Below are 18,207 nucleotides of genomic sequence, written 5' to 3' on the forward strand. Positions count from 1 at the left end.
TTCTTTCGATTCTGTTAGCCCACTAGATTCTGTGATCCATATACATTTCCCCAGCCGCGTCCTCGTATCTGTGTACTCTGTCTGTGCTCTGTCTCTATGGTTGTCTGGTCTCCCCATTTAGTTGTGTCAAGTTATTCTTGTCTCCCCTGGTCAGTCATGTCTCTGTGTCTGTTTAGCCTTTTGTCTGTATCAAGCTCACATGTCCATGTCTCTTCGTCAGCGTTATGTTTCCTGTTCTATTTTGTATGTCCCTCATCTTGTGTGCATTATGTTGAGTTTTGCTTCTTGCTGTCTCAGTCAGTTTCTGTTTGGCTGTGTTCCCCATGTGTCTCCGCTGTGTCTCGTTACCTCGTGTGTATTTATTTAATACCAACATTTTCCTTATTTTTTGTCATATTGTCATCATACCTTCCCATCTTGCTGTGCACTGTAATTTAATTGTGTCAGCAGAAGAAACATTAGTATGAGGGAGACTGGGACTGAGACTGGCTTTATGTGGTCTGATTTATATCCTCTAAGATTTCTAACTGATGAGTTCAAAGTTCTGGGCACAAGTTATATTTCCAAACCTCTACAGTTCAGACTTCATCCCTCAGTACAGCTTTTAATATAAATGGCATAACGGGGCCGTACAATAGAGTAGCATGGCAGAGATAAACAGAAGAGAGCATATTTGAAAACAGTTCAGCAGAGAAACAGAAGAGCTGACAGTTTTATGTTGAACATTACCAAACAGCTGCCTATTTGTATATCTTAAACAGCAACATTAACATTCAGTGTAGACACATATTGTGACCATCTGATGAAAGTTTTTTATCACTTGTGCTCTAAACTTAAAGCTCTGCTGAGAAAAATATCTGCTTCTTTAACAGCTACATGCCTCACTATGCTCAAGAGCTCATTGCTAACTAAAATAATTTCTCACTGGTTGCCTCCCTTTTTAACATGTTCCTTTTTACACATTTTAATAGTTTTAAGACATTATAATTTTATCACATGTAATATACAACACATGCAGTTTTCATGCTGGCTTTAAATGATGCACAAACCTATTTTTCTGCCTGTTTATTTAAAATAAGCAGCTGAGACAGAGGTTTGGTGATCACTCCAATCACTTTCCCCCTCCTCAGAGTTCCAGCTGCAGCTTTATGCACTACTTTTAACCTAAGCTGCATTTCCATTAGATCTTTCTGACTCAGCTCTGTGAAGTAGAAATCTTCATTGAAAACTGGGCTCCGACAGTTCCTGATGGTGGCGCTCTCCTGCTGTTGCAGCTTTCCGGGAGTCAGACACAGACTCACTGCACAGTTCAGTGTCTGACGATCATTATCACTCCACAGGCCTTCCACAGACACCACACGTACACGGACTGTGGATAAGGATGATGACGCCCTGCCGGAGAATTTGGTGTGCTCAGCGGAGAGGCGCACTCTGCCATGGCCCTGCAATGGGAGGACATGTTCCTGCTGAAATCTTTCCTGGCACTGCAGAGCATCCATCGGGAGGAGGGCTGGTGGAGTTAGGTTAGCTGAGTTTTTCTCTAAGCTTGATGGGCTGCTGAGTGAGGCTGTTAAATCCCCCCTCCTCCACTTCCTCCTGCCCTTCTTACTGTCAATTAATGAAGGGCAAGATACAGTACCTTTAAGGCGGCCACTGCTTGATGGGACATAAAGGGAGGATTTGACACAATAAGGTGAACTGAGGGGAGAAGAGTCACTGGAAGAAGGTGTCTCGCTTTCAGTCTCAGACATACTCTTGCATAAAAACACCGGAAGGAATCCAGATGAAGTTTTCTTGGGAAAATTTGTCTCTTTTGCCAGCCTTGGTGGTGCTTTAGGCATATTTCTATCAAGCAGGTAAACAGGGCGCTTTGAGTGGAACAAAGACTCTTTCCTCCGAGTGTTGGGGCTCTCATAAATTCCACCCAGGCCGTAGCTCTCTGCAGAGAAGGGCAAAGGCTTCTTTGTAGCTTTCCAAGCCACTGATGTGTCACCATTTTTTGTCTTCACATCCTTTGTCTTTACATGAGGAGAGTCTGAAATTTGCCTACTCTTAGGAATCTGGTTCTGACCGGATACAAACAGTGGCTTTTCCTCAGCTTCTAGCAGTGGGCTTTGCCTGCAAAGCCGTGGAGGCAGGCAGAACTCTGGGATCATGTCTGGGGTTAGGACATTGTTGTGCAGATTCCTTGAGAGGCTAGCCTTTGAAGGGAAAAGTGTATCCTCCTCATTCTTTCCAATGTAACGATTCAACTCCTGAGGAAAGCTCTCCATGCTCTCCCTGATCTTCTCAAGAACCCACATGGCTGTTTAATGTTGATTTAAGGATTTGAATGTAAATCCCTTTTCCCCACCTTTGGTGACAAGAGTAAAGTATTATTTAATCAAATATAGAAATCTTGGAACAGAATAGCACACTATTCAGAAATAAAACAGTTTTGCCAAATGGTGAAATAATTTTTTTTCTTCTCACCTGTGAGGTTGTGATGTGTCTTTCTCCAGAGAGAGACCTGCCTGTGTGTGTGACACATGTGTCAGTGAGGTTTTAAAGGTAAGGGTGAGGCTCTGTCTGACTGATCTGACGCCTCCGTCTGGATTAAGCAACATTTCCTAAGCAGACATACACAAGAGTACACATAACAAACACAGAGTGATGTGCATGTAGTTGTCTGTGACGTCAGCTTTGCATCGAGTTGCATCGAGTTGAGACAATTTACATCATTACTCTAATGTCCCAATAAAAGAAGAATGGTTACATTCAACAAAGACACACCCGGCTCTAAATTAAACATGACCCTACAAACAAACATGTAATGTGCAAATTTAAAATATACAGAAAATGCGTTCATGGCTCCTGGCCTGTCTTTGTGGTTTTAAACCGATCCAGATTTGCTTCAAATTTTAATGGATTCTTAATTTGCTCATGCTCCACTTGTCCACTTGTGGATTAAGTTTCATAAAGGTCAGCTTGGAAGTTTCTGTGTGAAAAAAATCCAAACCAACCCACTGACAGAATGCTGAGACCACGTATCTCTGCCTCTGCCTCAAATGGATGACATTAAATACATCCAATAACTGCATGTAAGCATGTAAGACATCTTGAGCACCCCAAATATTTATTAAAAGATGCCCCAAAACATAATGTATCAGTAGTAAAGTGCTGAAGAGAATGATAGTCATGTGATTAAAACACATGATTGATCACTGAAACATGCTATTTTGATCATAATGACGTGAGCATAATCGACTTTTCACAGAGAGCTGACCTCTTGTTCAAAGCAGTTCAAAGACAGGAGCCACCACCTCAAAGGTCCTCTGACCTTTAAACAGCTGGTAATGCAGGCACACAACTGACCTAAAGTCTAGACGGGCTTCAGTCTCTATGTGTTGTCATGAAGGTGAAACTCAGCAATTTAAATATGGATGATGATACCATTGTGTTCCAATCTGTATTTTAATGCTACATGCCAAATCAGCTCAGGATGAATTAATTCCTCATTTGATTCTATTCAGACAGTTCCAGGATTTAAACGACCTGCTTCCTACATTTTTACTATCACATTCTTACACAATGAAACCAATAATCTGATTTTAATTGACTAACACACTTTGTCTTGTCCATGTGCTTTTGTCACTTTCTGCCTGATGGTTAACATCAAGATTGTAATTTAATTTTTCTCCCGTTCCAGATAATAAGCACCAGATTTCCATTACCAAGCATTAATCTAGATTATATTGTTTCCTGGCTCGTAATTCCACCCGGAGACAAGACAGTAACACGAGTCATGAGGAACGTGGTGAGTGTCAACTCTAAAATAGCACATTGGAGATCTAAATTTGAACAATCGGCATCATTCTCCATAAAGGCCACTGATCTATGGGACAAACCTCCAACTAAACTCAGGTTAATTACAGGTATTAAATCTTTAACAGTAAAAGCAACTAAGAGCTCAATTATGCCAACATGTCATAATTATTATTAATTTTTTTGCATTTTTCGACCTTGTAGGCCATGACTGTTGTTTAGCACTCAGTAAAATATTTTGTATTATTTCTTATCTATAACCTTTTTTTGTTTGTTTGTTTTTTTCCATTCCACCTTTTGTACAGCACTTTGGTAAACACAAGTTGTTTTTTTTAAATGTGCCCCATAAATAAATTTGAGTTTGAGAATTTTAGGAGCCATATTTTAATTAATGTTTTTCTTAATATTATATTTATTTATCTTTTTCCTAGTTAATGTGCGCTTTATTGTTGATTTCTATCTGTAGGGTTTTGTGATTTTATACAAATGAAACCCCCCCCAAAACGTTTGTATTGTGAATGTAAGACCAAGACCTGGAAATTAGCTACAGCTGTAAGTAGCAATTCAATTTCATGACCACTGGAACTATGTTAAACTACATCGATCCTATCGAATAAAATTATTTAATAATTAAAAAATATCTATGAACCTACAGCCTTTTGTGCAGTTAATTATTTGACCACAAGAGGGCATACATGGATTAAATATATTTTTTGTACCTCAAACCTCTCTTTGGTATATGCATGACTTATAGTTAATATTTTTGTACAGCTGCATTACCACCTTTGGAAAACCATTGGAAAACTAAATGGTAGTCAGATTTGTCCATATAGACAAGCACATATGCAAAACATAGCTACACCTTAATTACTTAATTAAAATGACTGTATATTATTGTTCTGATGAAGATTAAAGTAAGAAACATTGTCCGACCCTGTGTGCCTGCCTCTATGAACAGAGTCTGTAAATGTCTGTGTGACAAAGATGTTCAAAATAAAGATTCAATTCAATTCAATTCAATATCAAGATGATGAATACAGTGAGTCTGGGGTCTCCACATCACCCAGGGGTCAGGAGGCTTTTTGTGGTAGTGAAGATCAACTTTATTACAGCAATAAAAACCCAGAGTGCTCTCTGTAATGGAGAGTTAAATGATTAGGAGTCAGAGGAGGACCTTGCCTTTAACTGCTGTCACAGCTCCAATTAACGTTAACGAGAGAACGGCACATTGTTGCCAAATGCACCATCGCTGTTGAGTGCATTAGTGTAAAAACCTTTTTTGTTCTGGAGCCTAACATTTTTAAAATGATAATTCAATCATTTATATTTTGTAGGCTTCATTTTGTTAATTCAGTGTGTGGAATATTATGTTAACTAATCAACCATAATGCTTTAAAGGTCTTGTCCTATATGCACCTTTCATTTTTGTGATTTGCAGACTTTAATGGTCTCAGCCACCATGATGTCTCTCGTTTGTCCATCCATGCTTAAGTGTGTTACCAGACTTTCAAATAAAGAAAAAAATGTAACAAATAAGGTTAAACTAAACTTAAACTAAGTGAATTCCTCTTTTATTCAACAACCTCTCATTAACGTTATTTGCAATCAGTTTAAAATTCACTTTATGCTACACAAGAAAGCTACACTTTATTGTTGTCTAAAGGCATTCCACATATAGTTCAATACATCATGAAAAAAACACAATTTTATTCCTTTTATTATAGCTACAGAAGAACTAAGTAACTAGTAGCTGTTGGTTGATAATGACTGCTGTAGGGACAAACCAGCAGGTTCTTATCATCTGTCTTGCAAACCAGCCTAAAAATGGATAAAAAGAAAAGAGCCAATATATTAAAAGTCATTCTGTGTTCTTGCACATCATTATTATTATTATTATTATTATTATTATTATTATTGATGCAGTGTATTTCTTCCCCTTCTGGAGGCTGTAACTTAACCCTGCTAACCACCTGCCCAGGGCTAAAAGTGACCTTTGTTGCCTTCCTTCTTCACAAGAAAGGAACAATGGAAACTTCGACTGTGTTTCATGGAAGCTGACTCTTTGGAACATGCTCAGTAAGAAAAATGGTTATAGTGTTGCTGATTCAGTTCAGTTGCTCAATGCGGCAGAAAAGACTTCTGGTGCCTGGTGATCAAAGATCAATCAGACAAGTCTCCGTGTTTGTTCTACCAGTTCTTCAAAGCAAGTCTTTTTCCATTTTTTTAAAGAATAAATCAATTTAATGTCTTTGCAGCTGAACTGAGTTGTAATGATTCAGTAATTTTGCATTATATTGTAAAGCTGTGTACCTAACAATGAATAAAATGTGTTACAAAAAGGAGAACTTTCCAATATGAAGTGAAACAAAATAATTTTTTTTCCGATTACACTTGATTTGAAAATTGTATTTGTAATTAAATGGATGTATTAATAATAATGTATATATATAAAATACAAAAATAGATTGTTTAATGACATACAGACCACATGACATTAGTCACAACATAAAAAAGGTTAAAGCTGTAATATTTGTAACATATTTTTTCTTCAATTTTAAAGGAGCTCTGCGAGAAACCATGAAATTACATCTTTGCTTATTCTCGCACCAATAAGCTAATAATCAAGTCTTGGTACTTTTATTAATTCAAACCTTTGTTATAAGGTTTTCACTGAAACACTGCCAGTCATCATGTTTTGACATTGTGTAATGAGATTGAAAATTTCAAGTACAAACTCAGCAGGGAGAGAGCTGATGACACACTTGTTCATTTCCATTTCACTTTAATCTCTATTACTGACGATTCAAATGAGCCCATACGAGCACTCATTTTCTTACAAAGCACTTAACCTCTGACAAACTGCTGAAGTTTTTTTGGCCACAGAACTTCTTTGTCCGAACTCTTTAGAGAAAGTGAAGAAGCGGGGAAGTCAGAGAGGAGAAACAATGGGAAGCAGGCCAGAGAAGGTGAACCACTGACCTATTTTGAATTGATAATTAAGAGTAATAATGGCTAATAAGCTGTAATAATTTGGCCAATAAAGAAAGTTGGCAGATTGATGATGATGATATGAGCTGCGTCAGATGACCTTGCTCTGACGACAGAGCAGAGACAATACACTTCAACCACGGGGGTGGATTAAATTTGACCCTGGATCAGTGAATCATCTGGTAATTATTAAGGAGAAAGAGGAGTGGTGGGTTATTGGGGCTGATGAATGATGGAGATACGGCTGGAGGATGAAGTAGAATCTGTTTTTAATAAAAGAAAAAAACCCAAAGATTCTCTTTGGGTACAACACACCCGACATAATAGAGTGACAAAGAAGAATGATGGAAGACTCTGGTGTGGAGTAGTGAAGATGGACAAAAAAGAGAGACAGTAAAAGAGTCAAGTTGGAGAGGGAATGCAATACATTACAGAGAAAGGACAAGAGTTATAGTAATGTGCAGCGGTCCGGAGTGACCTGTCGTTAGGACTATTTCCCCTGACAGCTTCTCTCTGTCTCCAGGCCTGATGCCAGTATGCTAATTCCCCTCAGATGGTCTTTTCATTGGTTCACGCTGACTCCTGTCGACACGTGCCAGATGACTGTCCCCTTGTCCCCCTATTAAACACCACAGCAATGAATATGGCAAGCCGATCGTTTGATTAAGATAAGAGCAGAAAAAATCCGTATGCCAGCTGCCTGATTGCAGTGAATCACATACACTGTTATACTGAGTTATCACACGGACCACAACTATACAGTACAGTCACTGTAGTAAACTTTAAATAAAAAACTTCAGAGAACACATTATGTTTGCTCATTCTATTAAAGTAATTCATAAAAAGCTTAATAGTAAATTATATGAGGACTTGTTGTCATACAAGAGAAAGTGACAAAAAATAAAATAAAATAAAATGACAGTTCTTAAATAGAAAATTATAAAGATTTAATTATGGTTTTATTCATGGCCCCTATTGATTCACTCACAGTTTACTCACAGTTAAGTTAATTACAAGAATTATGAATCAATCAGTTAAGATTGATTCAAATTAAGCATCATCAATTACACCTGACATAATTTCTCGTGCTTTAAGAGGAGCTCTCTGGGTTGTTAGACGCTGACAGATCACATCTACTTTTTTATGAATCCAAATTTTATATTTGTTAATGCAAAAGACAAGTTTAACAGCTTCAATTTAATTATGAAATTAATAACTTAATTTAATAATCCATAAGAAACTCCTTTGCAGTTTACTTTACTTCAGTACATTTGATTTGAATATATTTTAATAAACAGTATGATGTGTTTACAAATGTATTACTCTGTGTGGAAATCTCATTTTTCTTATCACTGGTATGTTTCCTTTCTTGCAAGTGTTGAATAATATTTCATGTAGTATCTATATGCTGATGAACATGTCTCACCCTACAGCAGTTGGAATATGCTCCAGCCTCCCTCCCGACCCTGAATTGGATAAGCAGAAGAAAATGGACGGGTCTATGTGCTGGCGTGCTTATCATCTTTTCTTCATACCTGCTGGTATGACAACCAGTTGGACCTTGGTGCTTTCAAGTGCAGAAATGATCATGATATTTGATAATCTTTTCTCCTGTGACAAGGCCTATGTGTTCACTCTCACAACACAAATCAAAAATCAGTTTCGGGGAGGAAATAAGAGATACGATGAGATGCCACACAATGATTTTGTTTCAGGTGAAAATCTCTGCCTTCTCTTTTGCAACAGTATTTAATGTTTTCTGTAATGAAAGAGTTAAAACTTCACTTTGTGGTCTTTCTTGTAGAGATTGCAAGTGTGTGTGAGTGCTCTGTGCAGCCAGATTGATCTGTATGCGTATGTTAGTAGTGCAATAAATGCCTCCAAAGACACATACTCCTTGTACATTCCCATTGTTGTACCCCTATCTACATATACAGAATATATGTAATCCATATATTTTACCTTTACCAATTACCAATTTATTTACTAAGCACAAAAAAACAACACAAACGCAACAAAGTGTTGTAGAAGGCACAAAACACCACACAACAAATCAGCAACAACAACAGTATTAATTATAAATAGAAAGTAAGAACATACCAACCTCACTCGGAGTTAAAAGCCAAAGAATAAAAATAAGTTTACCAGCATGTTTTAAAAAGAGGCAATGAGGAGGCCATCCTAAGATGGGCAGAGAGATCATTCCACAGTTTGGGAACGATAGCTGGAAAGGCTCGGTTGCCAATGGTTTTCAGTCGGGTTTTAGGGAATGCCAGGAGCAGCTGGTTCATTTTCAGATACAGCGCTCTTCAGATTGCGTCAGAAGTCATAATATTACCACTGACAAGTTCAGTGTACATCTCTCATAGCTTTTCTTTCTTTCTTTCTTTCTTTCTTTTCTTTCTTTCTTTCTTTCTTTCTTTCTTTCTTTCTTTCTTTCTTTCTTTCTTTCTTTCCTGTTTCCATTTACCATCAGGTAAAAGTGTGGGAAGAAAACGTAGCAGGCTTGAGACAATTTTCCCATTTGTCCCTATTATTGAAATCCTTTTCTGCAAATTCCGAAACAAATCAATGAATTTTAACATTTAATAATAACATCTTCATGACATTTATGTGTGTCCACTCTCTGTGATTTAAAAAAAAACTCTTTAACAAGGAGTTTGCTGTAATGTATTTTCATACCTCCATCTATAGTTAGAATGGCTCTGCTGATGATTTTAATGGTCAGTCAAGCTGTGGATGAACAATGAATCCTTGTATGGCAATTATAGGTTTAAAGAAATTGGAGCAAATTTCTAAATCATCTGATGTTCTGGATATATTGAATAAAAGCCTGCTGTCTGGAACAAAGAATAATATTTAAGGTTTGCGCGTGTGCCAGTGTGCATGAGTAAGAAATAGCACATCAGATCAGATGAATTAAGCTGCTCATCATGATGGCCTGTCCTCACTGATCATTAAGAAAAATGCATGTAGAATTTGTCACCCTGGCCCCTATCAAGTGCGGGTAATTACCACTAATGCATCATCTTCTATTCAAGATCGCAACGTTATGTTTCAGAGGGTTGACTGTGAACCACCTCTGACCTAAATGTTTTATTCATTCACAGGACTCATTTTATTCATTTTACACTCACATTTCACACGTCGAACCATTTGTCCCGAGTTAAGAGTTGGCCCATATTAATTCCAGGTATGTTTTTATCAGTGCTAAAATAATTCATGCAGCATCATACTGTGTTGTTCGAATGAAATTAATAGAAATATACACTGTATGAATATGGTCTTTGTCATAAGTGATCTGTGTTTTAAGACATATTTATAAGTTGTTTTTCTTCTTTAATTGCCTTTTATGTCTTTTATTTATGCCTCAGCTTTTGGGAATCGCCTTGTTACACTGGAGCGTGCACCTGTGCTGATTTAAGTGTCTAAAGAGAAAAAAACTCCAGGTTTCAGCTCTTCCATATGTAGCTTTATTTGCAGAAGAGTCGTTAATTACAATTTGTCTATGCTTTTATAATTAGTTTATGTTTTTCCAAATGAAGTAAGTGGATTTGCACACAGCGGACAAATTTCTTTATCGCTCTCGGGAAACCGGAGAGTCAGTGGTTATTACATTTTAATTTTGGAGAAAGAGGTAAACCATATTAATTTTTAAAATTTATTTAATGTAATTACTCTGCAGTTTATTGACATTAAGCACCAGGTTCAAATTTATATCTGCTAAACCATCGCAGCAGAGTGGAGAGAAATTTGCAGTGCACTTGCTTCTTTTGAGAAAACTATCAAACAGTCTATCAAAAATATGTTTTTTATTACCATATAAAACAAAAACACACAGCCAAAACAGATTTTTGTTTGTAATCTAAATTATAACCGGTATACATAATCAGCTGACATCCAAAGCATTTAGTTTCTCTATTTTACTACCTGCTCTTGAGGCTGAAAATCATTTAACATATTCTTTTAAATGCTTTGACACAACCAGCACAGTTCCTACTCTTATTAGACCGAACAGCAAAAATACCACCTATTACCCCTGCACATAAACACATGTGCACATTAGGGGAGCTCATGTGATATTATGATTCCAGAGGCATCTAACTCCGGTGTTGTGAAGACAGAGGATCATGGAGGGTAGTAATGGCTGCATTATTACTCCTCTTATTGTGTCTTAATTAGTGGCATTTAATTATGCACTAATGCAGTGAGGACTATTAAAGACATTGAGGCCTGCTGATCAGGGAATTAAAGCAACACACATACACACACACACCCACCCACACACACACACCTACAGGCACAGGCACACTTTTCACACAGACAGTTTGGTTGTGCTGTAGAAATCTCAGTTCCCTTTAACTAGAAATTACAGACACCCTGCAGAGAAAGTGTGTGTATGTGTGTGTAGATGGAACAGAAAGTAAAGAGGAGGTGGCATGGTAGAAAAAACTAAAGAGAAATGCTCAAAATAAATAAATAAATAAAAGTCAGGCATAAAACAGCAAAATGATGGTGATAAAATAACAATAAATAAAAAGGATTGAATGAGAAAGGAAAAGATAAGGGTCATCACTATTAGGGAGATTCTGCTCGTTAGCAATGACACCCGAATAGGTTTTAATTTTTTACTCCCACGCCTCTCCTCCACTGGTGCATCTCAATTATTTGTTCAGAGGCTGGTGTGACAATAGTGTCGGCTGTGAGAGCCTTTGGGATGCTAAACAGGGGACAGGAGGTTAAATATAAGTCATTTTTAGTGGGCTGAACCTGGGGCTTTGTACTGCCGTTGAGGAGAAGCTTCAAAGCTTCACTTAAACAGAGCAAACAAAAGAGCAAACTTGATCCTGCTTTTGAAGTTGTGGAGCTGCTGTCCAAAATGTTGGCTGCTCATATCTATCTTTTGGAAGATCACACACACACACTTAGACACAGTATGCATCAGCACATGTACACATACCAGATGTGATTTGTGTCATAATGCTCAAATGTGGACAATTGCCTGCACTTAAGTATGAATTATGGAAGGTGATAGCAGGAACTTTTTTTTTTTTTTTGCTATCTTTGTTTTTAAATAGACTAATAAGTGTTCTTAAAATTATCCTCTTAAAATATAACAGTTACACCATGTAATATGATATTGAGCTCTGTTTTTTCTTCTCACTGGATGTTCAAAGAGGGTTTGGATATTCCTTGGATGACTCCAGAGTGAAGAAGAGTAAAAAATTACTTTTAGGTCATTGTATGATGGCTCAGTGAAAAATATTAACTCTCACAGTTCGTACTCCATATCTCATAGTTATATAGTAGTTTTAGTTTTATAGTCATAGAGCCAAATATATATTTAATATTATTTTTGTAATCAGTTGTAATCATTAATTTTTAAAGAAAAACAGCTGGAATAAAAATAAATTATTCTGACCATTTATGATGCATTAAACAGAACCACAGGTGGCATGTGAAGTGATCTTTTTGTTATTACTTCCTGTTGTAGACTATCAAAATATTTAATAAGGGTAGAGACGTATTTCTTTATTTACACATCTGAGGAATTGATAGATAACAGTCGGGACCTGAATGTCTGTTTCCACTGATGTGAAAGAATGCCCGAGTCTATTGGAATTTATTTTTTTCCTCAGCTTTTCAAACACAGTCGTCCCTGAAAGGATGTGCGAATGTAAACAGTTATTTAAATAACTACAACACGAAGGCTGCGGTTTTAAGTTCTTTATAAATATCTGCAGATAAATAGTGTTATAATACAAGCATAACATTTTTAATGCACTGCTAGAGAATACACAAAAAGTGCAACAGGCCTAATTAAAAATCACGAAGGTCTACTTGTCTTTAGCCGGTAGGCCTGCCAATGATTGAAGTAAAATAAGTAGAATAACAGCAAAAATCAAAAAACAGAGCAGTTGATTTTCATTTGAAATCATTTCGGACTGTTTGTCTCCTAAATCAAAGCTTTCTTTGGGATTAGCATCTCTACCAGTCTGATTGTATTTATCAGTGCCACATTACAGTATGTGGTAAATGCCCTCACAAATTGTGCAAATAAATCATGATTTCAATCAACATGAGTCTAATGAAAAATCCATTACACAGCACAATGTTAAACTTAATTTTACAACGCTCTTACAGCTGCACGTAATCTATTTGTCGTCTCTGATAAGTCTGTCTTATTTCGGGTAATTTCAATGTCTTTCTCGCTTTATTTTTTTCTTTTCTTTCAAAAATAGCCTGCAATTTACCCGGTTAGGACAGCAGTAGGGCCGGGTGTAGAGGGTTCCCTTTCCCCTCTAGCAGATCGCTTTTCTCCATCAGTGAGGACGGTGAGCATATCTGGGCCGGGCCGGACTGCAGACCCGTCAAACCCGGCACGGGGCCCAGGGACGGGGTGGGTTTTATTGGCACTGGAACGGCTGGCAGGGTTTGCCCGTTGGCGTTGTGGTACAGGCCCTTGGCTGACACGCTGAATGGTGCGTACTCGGATGATGCTGGCACGGATACGCCACCCATAGACTCTGATAGCATGCCGACGTGCGGCCACATAGAATTGACCATGCTGCTGAGCTGAGGGGGCACCGGGTAACCCAGATGGTGCATAACCGAGGTAAGGGGAAGCCCACTGGCCATCACACCCTTGTAGTCCCTTCCTATAATGTTCTCTATGGCAAATGGGTGTTTAAACCCGCCGGGCTGTGCGCAAGTGATGCCCCCGTAACCCTGAAAGTGAGGAAGGCGACCCACGTTTGGAGGGGCGGCTGAGTGGTCGTGGTGGCTGGATGCAGTGCCCAACTTGCTGCCAGGGTGATGGTGGTGATGGTGGAAATAGTGCATCATGGGGGAACTCTTGCAGGTCATATGCTCGGCACGCAGCACCTTGAAGCGCTTCCGTCTCCTCAGGAAGCTGCCGTTCTCGAACATGTCACCGCAGTCCGGATGAAGAGCCCAGAAGCTGCCTTTCCCCGGCTGATCAGGGCGACGGGGTATCTTGATGAAACAGTCGTTAAATGAGAGGTTGTGTCGCAGGGAATTCTGCCATCTCTGGGTATTCTCTCGATAATATGGAAAGCGATCCATGATGAACTTATAAATGTCACTCAGAGGCAGCATCTTTTCAGTTGAGTTCTGAATAGCCATCGCTGTGAGTGATATGTAGGAGTACGGAGGCTTCTGGTCGCTGTAAGAGTTTTTCCCTGGACGAGGCATAGCTGGTTACTCTTTTCTTGAAGTTCAAATTCTTGAATAAAAATGCTTTTAAAGTTGTTGTTTTTTTTTTAACGTTATTTTGTTTTTGTTTTACGAGTTCACTTGCCAGCCTTCACATCAGTCTCCATCTGACTGATCTGCTCCAAAGTTCTGAGCCATCAGATTATATTACCTGAGTTATATCGATTAATAGTGAAACCCAAAGGCCCGCCGCTCAGGTAAGATCCCCGAGAGTCTCTCGCGTCCGAAAATAAGTTGTTTTTGTCCGTGTCTTCGTCAAATGATGCTTTTGAAGTCGTGCGTAAATGTCAAATTTCCGTGCGTAAAAGTTGAGAAGTCCTCTGAGTTGCTCTTGTTTCCGCGGCGGCTGAATGATGATATGAGAGGCCGGTTCGCTTTGCTGTCTGTGTGTGATGTGGCTCCTCTCCTCTTGTGCGCCGCTCCCACTCGATGAGCGCCGTTTTTGTAAGACCCCCGCAGGTCGCCAGCTCTATTATCTATTATCCAGACACTCAGGGGACACGTCAAGAGAGAGCAGAGGGCTGTGTGTGTGTGTGTGTGTGTGTGTGTGTGTGTGTGTGTGTGTGTGTGTGTGTGTGTGTGTGTGTGTAGGGGTACAGAATGAAGGGTGCGTGTGTGTGTTGGGGGTGGGGGGGTTAAAAATGAGAGGATGTGCGTTCAGCACATGCCTTTGCGTCTAATTGGCTGTTTACCAATCAAAGACTCCCACGTAAAGTACACGAGGAAAAAATTGACATTTCTGGACCGATTTTAACATCTAATTTTCGTTTAAAGTGGCGACTCTCCTGAAATGTCTCGGAGCAAGACAACAAAAGCACCAAAGGCTTTGCGCATTTTCTCTGGGAATAAACTTGACCTTTGACCTCTCCTGCAATTTTTTAAACAGCACTGGAAGTCATGTAATGTTATAGTATTAATGTTATAGTATTCAGTTGCTTCACATATAAAGACTGCCTTGTCATCTGTGTGTCTGTGGTGAAGAGTGAAAGAACTGCGACGGAGAGCGTGGATTTGCGTTGAAATCTCCCCCATTCCAGTCGAGGAAACAAATAGTAAAGAATGGAATATATAAATACAGCATCTTTGTTAAATTTGCTCGATTGCACTTTTAGACTTTGCCAACAATAAATCATGTCTTCCTTTGCGCACAATCATCAGTGCGCTACTCTTCTGCTCTCAATTACACCAGCTCGCTCGCACAGAAACACACAAAAACACACTGAGAGAGAGAGAGAGAGAGAGAGAGAGAGAGAGGCGCTGTTGTTGATTAATTGCTGAGAGGGGAGTCCGGCGGCTGTCTGTCTGTTCAAACACTCTCTGGTGAATCCTACAAGGATGTAAACAAACTTCATCCCCTGCTCTGAATTCTGTTCAGCGGAGAACAGCAAAAAGCCCCCCTCCCTCCTCGTAGTTTTTTCTCCTCTGGCCAGGTGTCATGACTGGGTCCTTGACGGCTCCTGTCTTCCGCGGTGCCCCGATGGGCCCTCGAATACATTACAATAATTAAGCCTTCCGTGATTTAGCCTCCTAAGAGAGAAGTCCAACAATGTAATTAAGGGCAAGCTCGCTGTATTAGGTATGAATATTCAAAACTGTGTCAATTAATTAGCCGGTGTATCACTCCCGTTATGTCTCGGTCCTTCAAGCCCACTCAAAAGGTCAACCGTGTCAACGTAGAGCATATTTTAAAGACATTATGTAATTGCAAAGAAAATGACTTTTTAGTGCCACTTTGCTTGACGAGGAGGGAACATTTTAAAAGACAGTTGATGCTACGCTTGTGTTTTTTTGTTTTCTCCGAATAACTGTTTTCCCTGCGCCTGAAAAATGAGATTTGAAACACCGAGGCCCTCCGAGGCCAGGGCGGGTAAAAGCATCCTCTTAAAACGCCCGGGAAAGATCAATATTAAATCTGTTTTCACAAAGGGGGCCGTTAAATAGACACCGTGGCTGATCTGCATAACAAAATTAATTAGGTAGTCTACGGCAGTGTTCGCTTGCACCCAACTCCTGGACAAATAACTAGTTGTAAAGCACACCTTCTGGGCATATGGAACATATGCTGGAATTATCCTTAATTGACTAATTACATAAATTACTCATTAAGTTTACAGCACATCAATTATAAAAGATGTATCAATTAATTTTGCATAAATTACAAGCGGCACGCTGCACGAAGAGGGCGGCAGAGGGAATGAGGGTCGCCAGGAGGGGGTCCTCTCTAAGGTGAAGAGATATGTGTGTGTTCGTGCGTGCGCGCGACTGGGCGCGCGTGTGAATGACGGTCGTCTGTTTGTTTCCAGTCTCTAATAATTATTTGTTCAGCTTAAGGGCAAAGATATTCTTTCTCTGACTCCCATTCGCAAAGGGAAAGTGTGGGGGTAATGGCAATTATACTAATAATAATAATCTTAAAGACCTCTCTCCAACTCATAAGGGGCGCATCGTCGCGGAGAGAGCCATTAAAATCAATTAGCGCGGCCTATTGTTTTCAATGGAAAATTAAGCCGGTTTAGGACTGTAGTGCAGACGCTGTAAGGCTCACTTACGTGATGGGGAATTATTTAGTGGCAAAATACGACAGATCTTACAATTTGCCCATAAAAGAGCGAGCCAGGGGAGCATTAATGGATCACAGCTAGGATGGTCCGCCTGTTGCCTTCCTGTTGGCCTTCAAGAGTCTTTCAGTCACTTCAGGTAAAACTGTCTTGAGTTCCCGTTTCACAGAAACTGATTTGGTGCAAAGAACCAGCATTCTTCCCCGAAATCTCGTCGTCAAACTTCGACCTTACACAGCGACAATATAAAAAGTGTCACAGCAATTCAAAGCAAACGTTTTAGTCTAAAAGCTTTGTAATCGGTCATTTACTTTTCCCAAACATATGCATGCTTTCACTTTGTAGAGTCTGCAAAATAAATACCGAATTTGCAGCATCTTTTTGAGTCTGAGCCAGCATCAAGTGGTGCTGTCTGTCATAATGTCACACTGGAAATGTTGCAGGAAATCCAAATCAGGACTTGCAGTAATGTTTTTTTCAGTGTTCAGTGTTTGTGACGCTCTTATTATGAAACTGAGATATAAAGTGTAGAAAAATGAGACAATTTTAACGAAACAAAATTATAATCTTTAAATTAATTTCATTGAAGGGGCCCAAACATTGCACCAGCAAACTGGTTTTGATTCCATGGGGTCACCATGTTTTCAGGATGGGTTTAATTAATTTGCACATCATAAATAAACAAGTGAATAAACCTGGGATGAACCTGTGTTATGATGAGCATATGCAAATGTATCCTCTTTGCTGTTGATATAGAAAACCTGCGAAAGAATTTTGGTATTTTTCATTTTCTTAATTAGTTACACAGTTCTGGCAGTCATTAGGCATTCTTTGAAGAAATATTATAAATTGTTCCTGCAAATAAAGATGGCAGTTACAGGCTAGAGCAGGACAGTGACAATATACTGCTCAGGTGTAGTCTGTGCCTGCTCACGCTTCTCTGTTTTTGTGAAAGTTACTGTAACTCCTTGGACATTCCCAGACACAGGACCACACTCTGCCATTACGGCTTGTTCACAATGAAGGGGGAAAAGTTATGTATATGTAAATGTTAAAAAAAAATAAATAAAGAAAATCTATTTCCACTGACAATTCAGCAACAGGGGAAACTCAATATTTAAGGCTTTTGGTGACCTTTTGCACCTTACCCTTCATCGTTTTTCACATATCTTCATGTAGAAAAGCCTTGAAGGGAAGGAACCACAAACCTTTCTTGGAGTTAATATTTTTGTTTGAAATATATATATATATATATATGTATTAAGAGGTAAACGTATATACTAAACGTTGTCATTAACGAACTGTCTGTGAAGCTGGTCTGTGCTGAAGTGACCTTCTCTCACATTCTTCTTCCATCTTAGGATCATCCTCATACTGAGGTGTTGTTCTTCTGTTAGTCACAAAAGCAAACTAATACAGATTCCCTTGTTTTTGTAGCCCTTTTCTTCAGAAGGTTTTCTCACCTGACCTTGCTGACTGATGATGATGAATATTATTCATAAGATGAATATCATCGTCAATATCATCATGACTAAATTATGCCTGATAATAATTGCATTGAGAAAACTGACTGTTAACTTTCTCTTTGTAACTGCACTGTGAGTTACTAACCTCAGTGTTC

The 18,207-nt window shown here is 38.9% G+C and overlaps 2 protein-coding genes across 2 annotated transcripts; both read right to left on the bottom strand.

Annotated features, from left to right (window-relative positions):
* Positions 1-1,049: 1,049 nt before the first annotated feature.
* LOC116311869 (C2 calcium-dependent domain-containing protein 4C) lies at positions 1,050-2,303 on the bottom strand. The gene has a single exon (XM_031729084.1). It carries the CDS (start codon positions 2,301-2,303, stop codon positions 1,050-1,052), a length of 1,254 nt encoding a protein of 417 aa, XP_031584944.1.
* A 10,747-nt stretch (positions 2,304-13,050) lies between these two features.
* Positions 13,051-14,007, bottom strand: foxb2 (forkhead box B2). The gene has a single exon (XM_031729080.1). It carries the CDS (start codon positions 14,005-14,007, stop codon positions 13,051-13,053), a length of 957 nt encoding a protein of 318 aa, XP_031584940.1.
* Between the last annotated feature and the right edge of the window lie 4,200 nt (positions 14,008-18,207).

The sequence above is a fragment of the Oreochromis aureus genome, linkage group 12 (assembly GCF_013358895.1).
Source record: "Oreochromis aureus strain Israel breed Guangdong linkage group 12, ZZ_aureus, whole genome shotgun sequence".
Lineage (NCBI taxonomy): Eukaryota > Metazoa > Chordata > Actinopteri > Cichliformes > Cichlidae > Oreochromis > Oreochromis aureus.

Excerpts from the sequence above, each read along its gene's own strand:
- LOC116311869 (XM_031729084.1), bottom strand. The coding sequence starts at position 2,303 with ATGTGGGTTCTTGAGAAGATCAGGGAGAGCATGGAGAGCTTTCCTCAG.
- foxb2 (XM_031729080.1), bottom strand. The coding sequence starts at position 14,007 with ATGCCTCGTCCAGGGAAAAACTCTTACAGCGACCAGAAGCCTCCGTAC.